Source organism: Cyprinodon variegatus, unplaced genomic scaffold, assembly GCF_000732505.1.
Source record: "Cyprinodon variegatus isolate N-32 unplaced genomic scaffold, C_variegatus-1.0 Scaffold1348, whole genome shotgun sequence".
Lineage (NCBI taxonomy): Eukaryota > Metazoa > Chordata > Actinopteri > Cyprinodontiformes > Cyprinodontidae > Cyprinodon > Cyprinodon variegatus.
In genome coordinates, this window is record NW_015151801.1 from 120408 (window position 1) to 136601 (window position 16194).

At 34.5% G+C, this 16194-nt stretch overlaps 2 protein-coding genes across 2 annotated transcripts; one reads left to right on the plus strand and one right to left on the minus strand.

The window, feature by feature from the left end:
* Positions 1-550: 550 nt before the first annotated feature.
* Positions 551-3676, minus strand: LOC107102950 (1-phosphatidylinositol phosphodiesterase-like). The gene is made up of 4 exons (XM_015402428.1): positions 3539-3676; positions 3132-3197; positions 1396-1966; positions 551-1151 (listed from the first exon to the last, which is right to left on the minus strand). Exons 2-4 carry the CDS (start codon positions 3182-3184, stop codon positions 795-797), a joined length of 981 nt encoding a protein of 326 aa, XP_015257914.1. The 5' UTR covers positions 3185-3197; positions 3539-3676; the 3' UTR covers positions 551-794.
* An 8230-nt stretch (positions 3677-11906) lies between these two features.
* LOC107102952 lies at positions 11907-14008 on the plus strand. Its single transcript, XM_015402429.1, has 2 exons — positions 11907-12031; positions 13214-14008. Exon 2 carries the CDS (start codon positions 13234-13236, stop codon positions 13909-13911), a length of 678 nt encoding a protein of 225 aa, XP_015257915.1. The 5' UTR covers positions 11907-12031; positions 13214-13233; the 3' UTR covers positions 13912-14008.
* The last annotated feature ends 2186 nt before the right edge of the window (positions 14009-16194 follow it).

Sequence of the window (16194 nt, forward strand, 5' to 3'; positions counted from 1 at the left end):
ATTTAATATTACTTTTGTCAGATTCAAGTTATTTCTGTGATCATTGTAGGGGTTTTTTTCAGTATAGGGCTACCAACAAATTTTATCTAAGAGTGTATGTCCTGTGGAAGGGACATGACAGTTAATGGGGTATGGATCATTATTTAAAGGGGAAAATCTTTTTTTTTTTTCTTCCAATACACCCTGTATTGTATTTTCATCTGGGTAATTAATAAATCATGACCATTTAAGATCAATTATGGCACTGCATTGACTGAAAAACAGTGTTTTTGCTTGCTTTTTTATTTGTTGTTTTAGGATTTTGTGAGCTTGGCCACCAGAAAATGGTGCATAAGTATAATGTTAAAAGAGTATGATAAATGGTTCATGTGCCACATTTTCTATAAAGCCTTAAAGCAACCATAGATGGAGACTTTTTTCAGAATATCTGCCATCTGGTGGCAGCAGATTAAAGTTAAGGTGGCATTCAGATTTAGTCTTCATTCAGATGAGTAAATAAGAAGAGCTAGAAACAAACATAGCTTAAACCATTTCATTTATTAGTCAGGAAGTTTGCATTTTCCATTTTAACAATTTTAAAAAACTTAATAATTTTGTTTAAAACAAAGGCTTTAAACTCAATATTTCCTTTTGTATTAAAGTAGTCCTGTTTTGCAACTTTCATTTTCTAAACAATGATGTATGAAAACAGGTTAGCTTTAAATCATTGGCTAAAAAGTCAAATTATTTCTCTTGGCTGATTTTTTTTAAATTTAACCAAATTTTCGTAAAGTTCTGGGTCATTAAAATACAGGTCAATTCTTGGCAGCAAATTGTTTGATCATCTGTCTGACTAAAAAAGATGCATGCTTCACATCCATTTTGCTGTTTTTTACAACCTCTTTTAGTTGGAAATCAATAATGGTTTGGATCATAGGAGCAGCAGGGAAGTCCATGCATATGATTCCGAGGCGCTGGTTCTGGTTTGTCTTAGCCTGCAGGTACTCATACAGCTGTGGGTTGATTCCCTGTGCAACAGCTCTGGGGTGGGCAAACACGCCAGCTCCACTGGCATAGGTTAGAAAAATCTGATCCATATTTCCCGATGGTGCAGCCTCCAGATGTTTGTAGACACTCTGCCATTTCTCCTCCAAATACAGCAGGGTTGGTACCTGCAGGTAACAGTAAAGTTACATTGCAAAAGTTTTACCGTTTTAATACTATCATGACCCAACTTACAGTGTACATATTTTTTAAAATATAAATTATTTACTTTTATAAGATTCTTGAAACTTCAGTTTGATTGCATAAATTCACCATCCGTTTTAACACATTTACTTTGACTGAGCATTATTATATATCCTAACAGCTACAGTTTGATTGTTGCTGAAACAAAACAACATTAACTTCTCATACCTTCCAGGCATCGGCTATATCCAGGGAACCGTAGCGCATTCCCAAATCTGGACCAGTAAAGTCCTGCAGAATGATGAGCTTCCCTCTGGCCTCACCCATAGTGGGTACCATTCTGCTGTGCCATATCAGGTCCCAGTAAGCATAGCGATGGATGAAATCTACCACAGCACTGTATATGTCATTTGTCTCACTGAACTCCTCTTTTAACCGCATCAAAACAGTCTCACTTGGATATTCATGCAGGAAGTCAACCACACCCTCTAGTACATGTCCGAAATGAGCCCACTGGTAGGACACCCCATGGTGGATGGTCAGATTCCCGTCGACGTGACGCACACGGACATCTAGAAAACGAACACCAGCTCGAAGTTGGGAGGCCAAGGTCCATGTCTGACACTCTGCGTAAACTCCGCCATACAGGGCCATGGTGTTGTGTGTTCCTGGCATTGTGATTGCAGACAATGGCTGATCATCAGGGATGCTGGCCATCCAGGATGCATTGAGGAACTCCGGGTTTGGAGTGTCATCATAATCAGGCCTTTGGATTGCACCAAAACTAAACCCAACGACTCTAGAAACAACATTAAATTAGATTACTACACTGTCGGGGAATAGCAAACCATTAATTAGTGTAAAGCGTAATAAGACTCAGAAAATTAAGCAAATCTTTACTTGCTCTTTTTCTATGAACATGATAACGTTTTGAACATGTTAGTGCATCCATCTATAAATTTAATCCCGATATATTCACAGTTAAAGAGATGTCTAACTCTGTTAGGATATTACTAGATACATTTCCTCAGAAAAGATCCACATCAGATCCCTCAACCACCTTCAGGTGACTTGTTTCATAGTCTTCAAAAATCTTGAACTCTGTCCAAAGTACAAAATAACTGGATTGTATGGTGAGACAAAGACTAGGTACTGTATGGGTGAGATGTATTCTTCTTATTTATATTTGGTAGATTTATTGTAAATGGGGTCAAACCAGTGTGCCAGAAAGGACCAAAGTTGGATAAACCAACATTGCTTGAGGAAGGATACTTTTGACCTCAAGTGGACATACTGTCTAGCTGTTGATGAAAAACCAGGTTGGAACTTCTTCTGAGCATCTTGGACATTTAATATACTTACTCATCATAGTGGTAAGGTAGTTAAATATGTCAGAAGTAAAAAAAAAAATATAGAAACTGGCCTGTAAACAGGAGAGTTGGGAGACGCCGACAGGAAAAAAAAAATCCAACACAAACAGACAAAAAAACTTTTTTCTCTGATTGGAGCCTGTTCTCACATTTGGGAACACCAGCAGTAGTTCAGTTAGACAAACGGACAGATGGATGGGTAGAAGAAAAATTTAAGTGTTCACAACAAACTCCATAAAAGTAGCAACATATCAAGAGTTCAGCTCATCCAAATGCGCAATAAAGTAGAGAGCAAACAGAGAAATCATACAGCTAAATCATTCAAAAAATGGTCCAAGGAGAACAAAGCAATGTTTTTGGATTGGATGTTACAGAGGCCTGATCTCAGTCCCATGCAGTATGACAGAATATCTGATAATGAGAAAAAACATTAATTTAGTAAATATTTGCTTTCACTGTATTTTTCATTATAGAAATGTACTTCATGATAACAATAATTATGTCTATGTACCATATACAGTTTGCACTATACAATTGTGTGGTTTAACTGTGTTCACTGTATGTCAGTGTGATACATGTTTTGAATTTCCTCACCCCAGCAGGACCAACAGCTCTAATAACAGCTTGTCCATTTTCATTGATGTCATCTCTTTCCTGGTCCTAAAACCAATTGACCAAAGATACAGGGAAAAAAGTCTGATAAAGTATTTTTTTTTTATGAAATAAATGAAACAAATCACATAAATGTTCGACCAGACTGAGGGAAACATACTATAAAATGCATGATATAACATTATAGAAAGATTCCCTGTAAAATACATTGTAAAAACCAAGCAAACAGTTGGAAATGAATTGATTTTGTTTCAAAAAGAGGTCAGCCTCTGCTCTCCAACGTTGACCACTTCAATGGCGGACTAAAACCCTTCTAATCCCAAAAAGCAGGACCACTCCATGGAGCGCTGCTGAGTCAAACATGCTGCACAGTTCATTAAAGGGCATACCTGAAACTATATGGTCAGTTCGGCCAGTTGGACCCAGGTCGCAGCGGATAGTGCAGGAAAACAGCAGTACAGAGAGAAGGGTGGACAAAAAAGACAGCCAGAGGGTCAGCCTGGGGTTTTATAGCCTGAAAAACAACAGAAGAGCAGCTGAGCTGAACCCTGCTGAGCAATGGGTGGGAGCATAGAAAGGAAAATGAGAGGGGGGGATTAAATATTCGACTAAAATCTTGAATATATATTTTCGATAGTATTGATATATTTTTTAAAAAGATTTTCGTTTTTAGAACAAGTGCATCAAGTAGAATCAGAGCGTTATCTGATTACTGTAAGTCATGTTTACCCAACCTGTCCGGAGTGTAGCATGCCTCTTACCTGTGGGCTGCAGTGACTGGTTCCAGCACCTGGACTGCTAAGAACATGATTAAACAAGTACAGAAATAGCTTCAGATATTTGCTCAAAACACAACAGACTGTTTACACATGCCTACTGCGGCTGAACGGTTTCTCACATTTTGAAAAAAAAATCTTGATAAAAAAAAAATGGGGACAGTTTTATAAAAAAATTATTAATTACAATGTTTTGCAAAAGTAATCTTGCCTGCGGAACTTTTCTTTTTTAAAATTTTTTGTTGAACCTTTCAAACACATTTCTGATCATTTGGGGGACTTCATTGCTCTGAAGTGTAAGACAACTTATGCATGGTTTTCACTTATTTTTTTCCACTATATTGAGTACTACTTATTCAGCCACCTAGAACCAACCTTTTGTAAAACAATTTTCCTTAGTTGAGAGTGTTTGTGGGGTTGATTTATTGTAGCTTTTCACTTTTTTTCCTCTTTCTCCTTTGCATAAGTAAGGAAACAGATAAAGAGCTCCCATGAACTTTAATATTAAGGCTATATGTTACTGTTGGGTATGTTAGATTCTTTAACCTGTTTTCTATTATGTGTGTTATGAATGGTATTTAACTCTATAAGATTTAACACCAAGCCTGTCCAATTAGTCTCTTTTAAATGAAGAATGGCATCCCTGCAGCATAATATTGTCACCATCAGGTTCATAGTGGAAATGTTGCATTCAGGTTGATATGCAGTACTGGTTTTGCTTGCCAGCCCGCAAAAGTCTCATATTTTTCATATGCTTGTGAGCCCACAAAGGTCTCATGTTTTTCATATCTTTGCACCGTGGCAGCTGATTGCTACTACAAAGCATACTTTTAATGAGTTTCTTTTTGCTACTGTTCCCTAACATTGAGATTGTTGGAGTGCATACTAATATTTGTCCTGTTTGAAGATTCTCTGCCAAATATTGCTTTTTTAAAATTATTACCCACCTATACTGAGTTTGATTTAGGTGAGCAGAATAGGTCTAGTTGTGACACACTTTTTGTATAATTAGACCATGGACTGAGAGAGCCCTGAGGTTTGTTTAAAGCATGCAACATTGTTTTTGATACCTAAACATTTGAACCTCTTCACAGCTTTCTTCCTAACCCTTCCTTAATGCATACATTTAAAAGCCATTCGTTAATAACTCTGCAATTCTGTTAAATTCAGTTTACAAAACTTTAAGCCTCTCTTATTTAGAATAAAACATTCAAGCAGATGGCCAAATATAAATGAAATTATTCTTTTCATTTTACATGGAAATTAATATTTTGTAAAATAAATAATTTGACTGTATAATTGTTCTCAGAAAGGATGCAGAGTCAGATTAACCAATAGCATCAGAAAATAACCTTTAATTAAGAGGGGAGAAGAGGGACTGGACAGAGTCAGTAAAATAAACATAAATGAATCAACGGGTATGGGAGTACCGGTAGTACTCCTGTTTTGCTGTTCCATGTCGCACATTCAGAAACACCATCATTCCCACAAAGTCTAAAGTTTCTACATTTGAATAAGCAAATAAGGGGAGGAACCAAACACTTAGCAAAAGCTCAATGGAAACAGAAAGAAAAAGGAGCTCTGCAAAACAAGTAACAGGTAAAGGCTCTTAAGAGCACAACCTAAAATGTTACAGGTGTTATGAATTTAAAGAATAAAAAAAAAATGTTTGGTCTAACCTTGTTATAACAAGGATTAATAAATCTGCTAAGAGGGTGGATAAAATAAATAGACCCTTCAGAGACATAACCATATGTAGCACAGATGGCAGTAATATGAGCTTTTGGACAGTTGATAATAAATATCTTATTCAAAATCTTAAAAAAAAAAGTTGCAACTTATTTCAGGAAGGTATAGATACCAAGTACATACAAACTAAGCCACACTTATAAAAAAGGCAGGTTTTCTTTCTTTGTTGCCCAATTCATGTGTCAAATGAAACTCTAATCTTTGTTTGCCTTTACAATTCTGTAAAACCTCTACCCCTGTAAATATTTATCTATATATATCTATATCTACATATATATACATATATAGGGTACAGACCAAAAGTTTGGACACACCTTCTCATTCAAAGAGTTTTCTTTATTTTCACGACTATGAACATTGTAGATTCACAGTGAAGGCATCAAAACTATGAATTAACGCATGTAGTGTACGTTTTCCTTCCATGTATATTCCTTTTTCTCACATTGTATGACTTTAAATCTGACTATTTTTTGTCATTTTAGGTCTGTTAAGATTACCAAAATGATATAATTGGTAAACATCAGAATAATATCCTTGATATTTGATAGAACTGTCTTTTAAACTTTGCTGTACAGTAAGTTTCAGCTAAATCTTCTGACATAACGGGAGTACCTCAGTCATGCATTTACTAAAAATACTTTTGTAGCTCTTCTCTTTAGGATATAGATCCTGGCTTTGCAACAGAAAATCCAAAGCAGGGCCTTGGTTGTCCAGAGAGCCTTTGGGACTTATTTTGTTGAACAAATGGTCATTTCAAGTTTAGTTCAACATTTAAAACAAAGCTTTTTTAGGCCAACAAGTGAAATTTAGGCTAGGAGAAGTCCTGAAAATGTTTTCTTTTGGAAATATCAGATTAAGATAAATTATTTTTCATGATAATAATTCCAAGACCGCTATTTTGAGATTATGTTTTCTGTGTATTTGCTATTAATATGTTGAAGGATTTCAAAAACAGGATAAAAACGCAACTGTATAATTTCAAACAAATTATATTTTGTATTGCTAGGTATGCCCTTTAATTTAAAGGAGAACATTAAAAAAATTAAATACAAATCCTATTACATGCCATCAGTGTTAATGAGATTAAAATGTGCATGCAGAGAGAAGGTGATAATGGCAAAGGATGAATTTACAGGGACATTGGTGAATTTGGTAAACCGATTGTGATCCTTATTCTCTTAAATAAATTCCTTTGAATCGAACATTTAGCATGATGGAACAGTGTTGCTTTCATAGAAACTAAAACGATGGTATGCAGACTTAAGTATGAAAGGAATCTTAATAAGCTCTTGAACCAAACATTTCTTTAGTATCTGCTCACCTATTTTATGTATGTGAATGAGTAAAACTACAACTAACATGAGTCATTGAAGAGGGACTAATGAATTTCTTTGGAGCTCCTGTGACACATATGACTGAAGTCTTCCTCATTCAATCAGCACAGGACAGCAAAGATTCACTTCCTGGTTTCTACAACATTATATAGTTAATAAAAACAACATCAGGGCAGCACAACCTGATATCAAAGTACAGAGTTCAAAAATATTAGATACAAATCAGATTAAGAACAGTTTCAATGTAATGCAATCTATTATAGAAACATGTATTCATCAAGCTTAATTAAGCGTGAGTGTTTTTGCTTTTATGAAACTAAAAGCACATTCCAGTTCTCAAGACTTTGCAAGAAAAAAAAAAAAGTAGATTTTTGTCTTTAATTGAGGAAAATTCCTCACAAAAAATGGAAAAATCCTATTTTTTTTATGTATTTCTCAATACTTAATAAAAAAAGACATTTAGCAAGTCTATCTTCTGTACAAAGCTAATGTACATGAGTCACGTATTTAGTCCTGGTTACACACATTCACTTTTTCAGCTCTATCCAGAAATATTCTTTGGGATTAAGATTGGAGCTTTGAAACAACTTCCCAAAACGTGGCTGTTCTTATCATTTAGCCACTTAATAGTTAATTTGATGGCATAAAGGGGTGTTTATCATTAATATGGTTTCAATGCTTTTCCTCAAAATGTCACCTTGTCTTTCTAGTTGCACCATTCCCTGCTCATATTGCAAACCTTGCAATACCGTTAAGTGATTTAGTCTGGTTTTCAAGTATCTATTTTTTCTCTCCACATAAAACATTAGCCATTATGAAAAAAAAAACAAGTTTGATTTCCATCAGGTGACAGAAAATATGTCAAATAGGCAGTTAAACAATTCAGTTAGTATAGCAGTTTATCTCATTTTTCTTCCATTTAAGGGAATCTCCATCACAAATCATAGGGAAAGACATAATAGTGTTGGTGGTCTTTTAGAAAAACAAAATTAAAACAAACAAATCTTCTAAAATTCTTGTAAAAAAAAAAAATATGTAAGTTGAATAATGATCGGTTTTAATATATTTTCTGTCAGGCACAAAGTTTTCAAAGTTGGACTAGCAGGAGTTTTACCTTACCAAGAACATTTACAGCTTTTACAAGCATGTGGTGATTATACGAATGAGGAAAATATTAAAAAAGACAAAGATATTATGATTTACAAACCATGTATAGTTTAACAACTAAGATTTTTTTTTTCATGTCAGTAAGAAGAGTCTATGCAATAAAAGTCCTTAAAGGTATGTTTCCAGCATTTTTAAAAGAGCTCTCAGTCTAGGGAGCCTACACATCTTTTTAGAACACTGTCAATGCAGTGATCCAAAACCTTTGTGTGAAAATCATTTTATTTATTTGTTTTTAATATGCTATAATTTCATACAAACTAAGAAAAAAACCCTCTTATTTTAAGAAACTGATATATTTGCCTGTTTTAGTCACATTTACAGGGGAGTGGTGGCGTAGCGGTTAGGGCATAGAGCTTGGAATTCTGAGGTTCTAATGTCGAGCCCCACTCCCACAGAATGACACTTTGGGTCCCTGAGCAGGACCCTTTACCCCACACTGCTCCCCAGGCTCCGCACAATGGCAGCCCTCTGCTCCCCAAGGGGATGGTTTAAATGCAGAGAGTTCATTTCGTTGCTCTGTACTTGTGACAGCGAAATGACAATAAAAGCTGGGGGGAAAAAATACAAACATTTGTTTTTGTTCTGTGTATTTTCACAGTTACTAACCGTATTTCACAACATATAATAATGGTATTTATTTGTTTTTTGTTTTTATTATTATATTTTGGATGTAATGTTGTATTGTTTTGAATTTAATCTAATAAGGCCCACTTAATAAATATAATTGACTGTCCATGCTTGTTATAGCCAATGGAAGTATAAATGATCCATCCATTGGACTGTTGACAGCAACTTGATAAAATAAGGATACCTTTAACTTTTGATAAACAGTCTTATAATGTCTTATTATAAAGTCTTATTATAATGCTCAGATTCTGATTCTGATTAATCTCATTTTTAAAAATAGCATCGCCTTGGTTTTCCGATTGGAAATAAAATGAAAGTATGGAGACTTAAATATGAGAAGAATTTTAGGAGGGGTTGTTGTTAAAAGGTTACCAGGTAGGTTTCTGGCTGTGGTTTCATTTCTCCTACCTACAATTTCCTTAGAATATGGTGATCAGGATTATGTATGAGTATGAGATAAACTTTTTAGATTTCTAAAAAGCATTTGATTCGGTGGAACATAATTTTATTTTTAAAACGCTGAGACACTTTTGATTTGGTAATATTTTTCTTAATATGATTACTATGTTAAACACCAATATTAACAGCTGTGTGTCTTTGGCACAGGGCACATGTCCCAGATTCAATGTAGAAAGAGGAATCAGACAAGGTTGTAGTATCTCACCACTCTTATTTATTATAGTTACAGAATTACTTGCCATAGTAATCAAAAACTCTAATATTAAATGTCTGAAAATAAATAACCAATAAATACTAATTATTCGATTTGCAGATGATACAACACTCTTCTTAAAAAATAAAGAACAAATTCCTCTAGCTAAAGGAAATAGAGTTGTTTTTGCAAGCCTCAGGGCTGCAGCTTAATATAAATAAATGTGAAGTTATGAGTATTAGTAATTATTGTGATTCTTCAATTTCCAATATTCCAGTTAAAACTGAAATTAAGTACTTAGTAATGTGGATTACTAAATGTAAAGCTACCAGCGTAAGAAAAGTTTAAAAGAAAACATTGATAAATGTGGCAAAACCTTGAATAATTGGCTTCAGAGAGACCTGATGTTGTTTGGCAGAACATTATTAACAAAAACTGAATCCTTATCCAGGTTGACGTTTCCTGCTTATTCCTTAGCCGTCCCTCCAAATCTCATAAAACAGATTAACAGAATAAATTTTTATTTTATCTGGAAAAACAAACACCATTACATTAGAAAAAGTGATTTGCTAAACAATTACGAAGAAGGTGGCATTAAAGCAATTGATTTTTAAATTATGAATGGTACTTTAAAAATAAGATGGCTTCAGTCTTGGTGATCTCATTTGGTTTATTATACCGTTGTTTGTGTTTCAAAGTGTGGGTGGTATTGAGTTGCTTCTAAAATGTGATTTCATATTATCTAAACTCCCCCTACAACTCTCACATTTCCATCAACAGGTTTTGTTACAGTGGAAGTTAATTTTCAAGCACAGCTTCAGCCCTCATAATGTCCCACTGTGGAACAACAGAGCCATTCTATGTGGTAGAAGATCTATATTTATAAAGCATTGGTGGAATAAACAAAGCTGGTCAATTTCTCAGTTAATGGATGGAAATGGTGATATTTTAAGTTTGGAGGATTTTAACAGGGTTCATGGAACTGATTGTTCATTAACAAGTTACAATAAAGTTTTACGTAGTATACCTAATGTTCTTCTTAAGTTAGTTAAAAACAGTATATCTCATTTCTCTATTCCAAGACTCCATAAGCTTCAAATTGAGCATTCAGACATTAGAGACAATAAATGCACTAATAGGTTCTTAAATCAATATTCTATACATAATATGTACCCTGGTTGAACAAAACGTACACTTCTCTTACAACATTTTAAGAAATCTATGATAACCAAAATTAGGACAAATTATTTGAAATTCCCAATTCCTCCTAAATATAAAGAATTACAATTTAAAATAATAAATGACAAACATCCTTCAAATGGGTACTTAAGAGAGAGATTTAAATTCAATGTTGGTAATTGTGGTTTCTGTACAACTCAATTGGAAACTACTAATCATTTGTTTTATGAATGTAAAGAAGTAAGAATCCCATGGGATCAACTTCAAATCTTTTTATCTTCTAGATCTATAAATGTGGACTTTAATTCCTTACAAATAATTTAGTTTGGTTTATATATCAATGAAAAAAATCTGGAATTCTTAGTTAATGCTTTGATGATTATAGCCAAATATTATATCCATAAATGTCGTTATGCAAAATGCTCCCTCTCATTGTTTACATTTACATTTGCAATAGCGTACTTTAATTGTAATATGCAATTACCTTCCACTGCTCTTTAATTTAGATAGTTTCTGTCCAAACTTTATTTATTCATTTAATAGTAAAACCCATCTGTATATATGCTATTGTACATAACTGTAAAAACCCTTTTTATAGTAATATCCACCTATATATTATATTTGGTAATTATCCAGCTGTAAATTTAGTTCATAACACTAGTTATCTATATATCATATTCATCTATTAGTAAGATTCTGTTTATAATGATATTCACCTCTAAACTTATTCAGTAGAAACCCATGTCCTGTACTTATAGAACCATTATTTATCCTGCTGCTATTGCACTTCTGGTTAGACCTAAACTGCATTTTGTTGCCTCGTACCTGTACCTGTGTAATGACAATAAATTTGCATCTAATCTAATCTAATCTATTCTAATCTCTCATTATCTGCTCTCAAAAACGAACTTTACCGATGTCTGAAAAAGATGCAGATCCTTATATTAATTAAATTGTCTGATTTAATGGAAGAATTTCAGTTAGTTCCCTTTTCTTGATAATTTAATTATTAGTTGTTGTTTTTTTTTCATTCCTTGTTCTAACCTTACATTTCTATTGCAGTTAATAGGAGTTGTGATCTTATTCTTTTCTTGTAATGTTCATTATTGACGTATTGTTTGACATTGTCATTGATATTCTTTATTTTCAATTTACAAAAAAAGGATGAGATAAACTGAATTAGTTCCAAAGATTCCTACGCAGGAAGTCTCCTTATCCAATCAGCACCAGGCTCTCTCCTTATCCAATCAGCACAGAGAAGCCCCTGCTCACTTCCTGGTTTCTACATCCTAATTTGGTTACGATGGGCGGGCCTTAGCTAACTGGTGTTAAAAAATGGTGGAAAAGATCGTCAGAAGGCCACTGTAGACGGGCGGGATACAAACAATTTTATCTCTGGTAAGTAAACATGACGGGCCTTTGTGGTTTATTATCTCTACTCTGAAGGGTTTTAGGACCTTTGTGCTGGAGCTAAAGCCGACAGGGGGCTGATAGCGGCACGAGGCGTTGGTCATATTAAGCAGCTGGAGATCAGGAAATGAGAGCTGGAGAACAAACGCATCCAGAGGTTTACATTACAACGGCTACCTGAGGCTGTTTGGAGATGTTTCGAAGAAGGTCATAACCTGCTCGCACTTTTCTTGTTTTTCTTGTAGTACTAGAGATGAAGACAGACCTACTGTTGTTACTGAGTTTTTCCAGCAGAACTACACTGAGAGGGGTGATTAATGTCTCAGCTATGACATCCAATGCAACTCAAGTAGTTCTTCCAGACTGCTTACTATTTCATCGGTATAAAAAGATTATTAGATTGCTTTAAAAAAAAAAAAAAAGACTACTATTTATAGGGATGCCTGGTAAGGTATTAGCAGGTATGTTTCCAAAATTAAGTTAGTTAAATTGTTTTGACCTTAAAAAGCAACTAAGGGGCAAATGAAGCAAGTGATTACATTTTTGTATAGCTTAAATTTTAGGATAATGTATCTCTAATTTCTTAAAAAAAAACATATTTGACAAATATTCTGCTGCTTACGCAGGTAAAAATTATGTAAATATAAATAACACTATCAAAAAGTAAATGTTTACTACTGTAGAATATTAAATTAATAAAGCATTGACGGATAATATTCTGTCTTGAAGAGAAAAGGTTGTTTTTCATAATAAAGATAATTAATACAAAATATTAAATGGATATGAAAACGTTTCCAATGACTTAATGGATGTCATAATATTTTTTGGGGATTTTGAGAAACTAGAAGTGGAAAACAGCTTTTATTGTTTCATACTGGCATGAAATTATAAAAGCAAATTCTATACTTCTTATTTGGAAGTATTAAAATGTATATAGGAAGAATGGACTATTAGAAAAATCTCTGAACTCCTAATGGGGAAGTTGGTTTGCGTTTAAAATTCCCATATTGCATATTATTTTGTTTCCATAATCCTTAAGAAATTGTCTCAGTTTTCAGAAAACAGTAAAAGAGACCTCAAATGACATGCAGCACTGAGAATTTACTTATTGATTTGGTAAAACATTGTATAATTTATTAATTTTTTTCCTTCAATTTATACCCCTTCCAGAGTAAATCAGCCTTGCAGTTATGGCCAGTGCTGAACAAATCAAGAAAACCACAGTCAAAGTGCTGTGCTGTGTGGAGAAGGTGTCCTCCTTTGCTTCCTCCATCGACCCCATGTTTGGAGTCGTCTCCTCTCTGGTTGGTGTGGCCAGAAAGGGCCTGATGAAAGAGGAGAGCCATGCCCTGGACAAGGATTTCAAAGAAATCCACGCCCAACTAGAGACCATCTCCGAGAAGAACAAGCAATGTCTCAAGAAGATCCGCACTGATGAGGTGAACGAAACCTATGGCAAGTACGAGAACTACATCAAGCACCAGTACGAGGCCTTCAACGAAATGGTGGCACGAGTGAAGAAAGATCCGGACAACAGTCAGAAGTACATGGAGGACTTTGAAAAGATTTATGAGAGGGACAAGTCAGATATGAGTCTAGATGTGTTCTACCGCGGTGTGTTGGGGACAAAAACATTGTTTGGAAGACCTCTGCTGGATGTGTACTTGGACAGCTGTGAAGGAGACCATCAGATCATGGAGCGCTGCTGCTCTCATATCGCACACCTCTTCCACATTGGCCTCATCTCGCTGATGGGCTACTATGCTGTTACTGAGGATGATGAAGACGAAGTGCGTGACAAGTGGACCGTGAGGGTGCAAGAAATCCAGGAGAAGATGGAGGATGTCCTCAGTCGGTGTAAAAAATAAGTCATCTCTAACAAACTCTTAAGATAGAAAGGATGTTTTTGGGGTCAAAGAGGGGAGTCTGTAATCTCAGTGGGAAAAAATATAAATCATGTAATATTAAAAAAAAAAAATCTATACTCATAAATATAAAAACCAAAGCCATATTAGATGTGTACACATGTGTAGTTAGGGTATTGACTGCATTTTTATCATGTAAACAACCAATATAACTGTATGCTGTTGTGTCACGTTTCAATAAATGCTGAAGTTTTATAAATTCTGTCTGATTTAATGAATAAGGTACGATATGAGTGGTTCTGTATTTTCAACTTTTTTCCCACCATAACATTTGTACATCACACACAGGAGACTGAAAATAGCCGTTAGTGTGTAGAAGGTATCTGAAAAACTTAATCCAAAAAGGATCTGCAGAATGCACACCCTAAAACCACTCTTCCTTTTTTTAACAAAGAGCTGATACAACTTAAAGGCATTGGTCCATATGTTGTATAAAAACAACTTTTCCTGAGGAGTGACTCCTAATCCATCTATTGAATATAGCTAAATAAAAACTGGTTTCAGAATACGGGAGGAACCAAAACATGACTCATGCTCTCGATATTTTTTGTTGCTGTTGAACATGTGATGGTAGGCTAGAAGAATGCAGCAATACAAGGATACTGTCATGAGTTAATGTAAGGTCCAACTTCTTTTTTAAGAGTTAATCTTTTTATGTGGGTGTGTACGTCATAGCTGACATCTAAACTGTTCTTAGGTATGTGAGGTTTTAAGATGTTGAAATAAGCTGGACCTGTAGGACAATCCCATATAGAATAAAAACAAGCTTTCACAGTGTTCCTGGACATATAATAATATGATGAATAAGAATAATCTTTTAAAACTAAAAATACAACATTTATTAATTTAGATGTTTAATATTTATTGATTAGTGTCTCCAAATGCTTGCCTTTCTACTATGCATAGACTAACATTGAGAGTGTAATAAGCTGGTATTAGTTGACCATATAGCTAGACCATCTGCACAGGCAACCGTTCAGCACTAAGTTGCCTAAATTATGATAAACATGGTCAATAATTATAAAATATAAGTACTTATTGAATAAAAGTAGACAGCATTTCTTGATAATATACCCTTATTTTACCATTTCATAATCATATTATGTGCTTTTATTTATTAAAATGTTATTTCGTATTTTTATTTATGAATCTTTCTGGCTTCCATGAGTAGTTACTGTTGAAAATGATCCCTTTCCAGCAAGAAAAACTTAGCTAAAATAAACTTTAATGTTCACCAAGTGCCCTTAACATAGCAAATGTTCTGTACAAAAATCATGGCAGATAAAGAAAATAAGAAAAATAAGATACCGTAGTTGCCATAATTCTCTACTTAGGATTAATTTCATTCTTTAAATTTTTTTTAACACCTCAGGAGCTACCCCACTGCGAGGTGCCCCCAGGGACATAAATCAGAATTAACTTCCATATACACATATTAAATTCAACTCTTCCGTATAATATACTGAAAAACGTGCATAAACACTAGTGAAAAGCTCTCCCATAAACTAGTGAAAAAATGTATATCTTAGATCTTATATAACCAATCAAAAGCTCTCATCCAGAGTAGTGAGAACTGTTCATATAAACTGGTGAAAAGCTTTACCTTCCATACATACTACTAAAAAGCTTCCATATACACTACTGAAAAGCTTTCATACATACTATTGGAGTTTAATTTAATATGTGCATGTGGAAGTTACTGATTTATGGCCCTGGGGGCAGGTCATACCCCCCCCGCCCCCAACACGCACATTTACAGCTTTGTTTTCATGACATATGGGGACATTTCAGTGATTTGCATTCATATTACGGTATATGGCCTAACCCAGACCCTTACCCTAATCCAACATGTACCTAACATCTGTTAGCATTACCAACATATACCTGTTAACATTACCAGCATATACCTAACCTAAACTAAATTCACACCTTAGTCCTAAACCTAACCCCAACTCAAAGAACAGAACTTTACCATATGGGGACCAGTTGAATGTCCCTGTATGTACATGTAAGTCCCCGCATGTAAGATATTTTACAAAATACTCCCGCCACATTGTAGGTTAAAAACAAGACCACAGACACAAGCAAAAAATAGCTAGGTTTGCACAGTTACTAGACAACCATCAAACGTTTAGGGTAAACAGCAGGCACAAAAAAACAGGAAGTAAACCAGTTTATTTTGTAAGTTTCTGTAAGTGTGTGCACACTATTTTTAAGTGGGAACAC

Coding starts and splice junctions, on each gene's coding strand:
- LOC107102950 (XM_015402428.1), bottom strand. CDS start 3,184: ATGACATCAATGAAAATGGACAAGCTGTTATTAGAGCTGTTGGTCCTG. Junction 1,967..3,131: donor GAGCTGTTGGTCCTGCTGGG/GTGAGGAAATTC, acceptor TGTTGTTTCTAG/AGTCGTTGGGTTTAGTTTTG. Junction 1,152..1,395: donor ATATAGCCGATGCCTGGAAG/GTATGAGAAGTT, acceptor TGTTACCTGCAG/GTACCAACCCTGCTGTATTT.
- LOC107102952 (XM_015402429.1), top strand. CDS start 13,234: ATGGCCAGTGCTGAACAAATCAAGAAAACCACAGTCAAAGTGCTGTGC.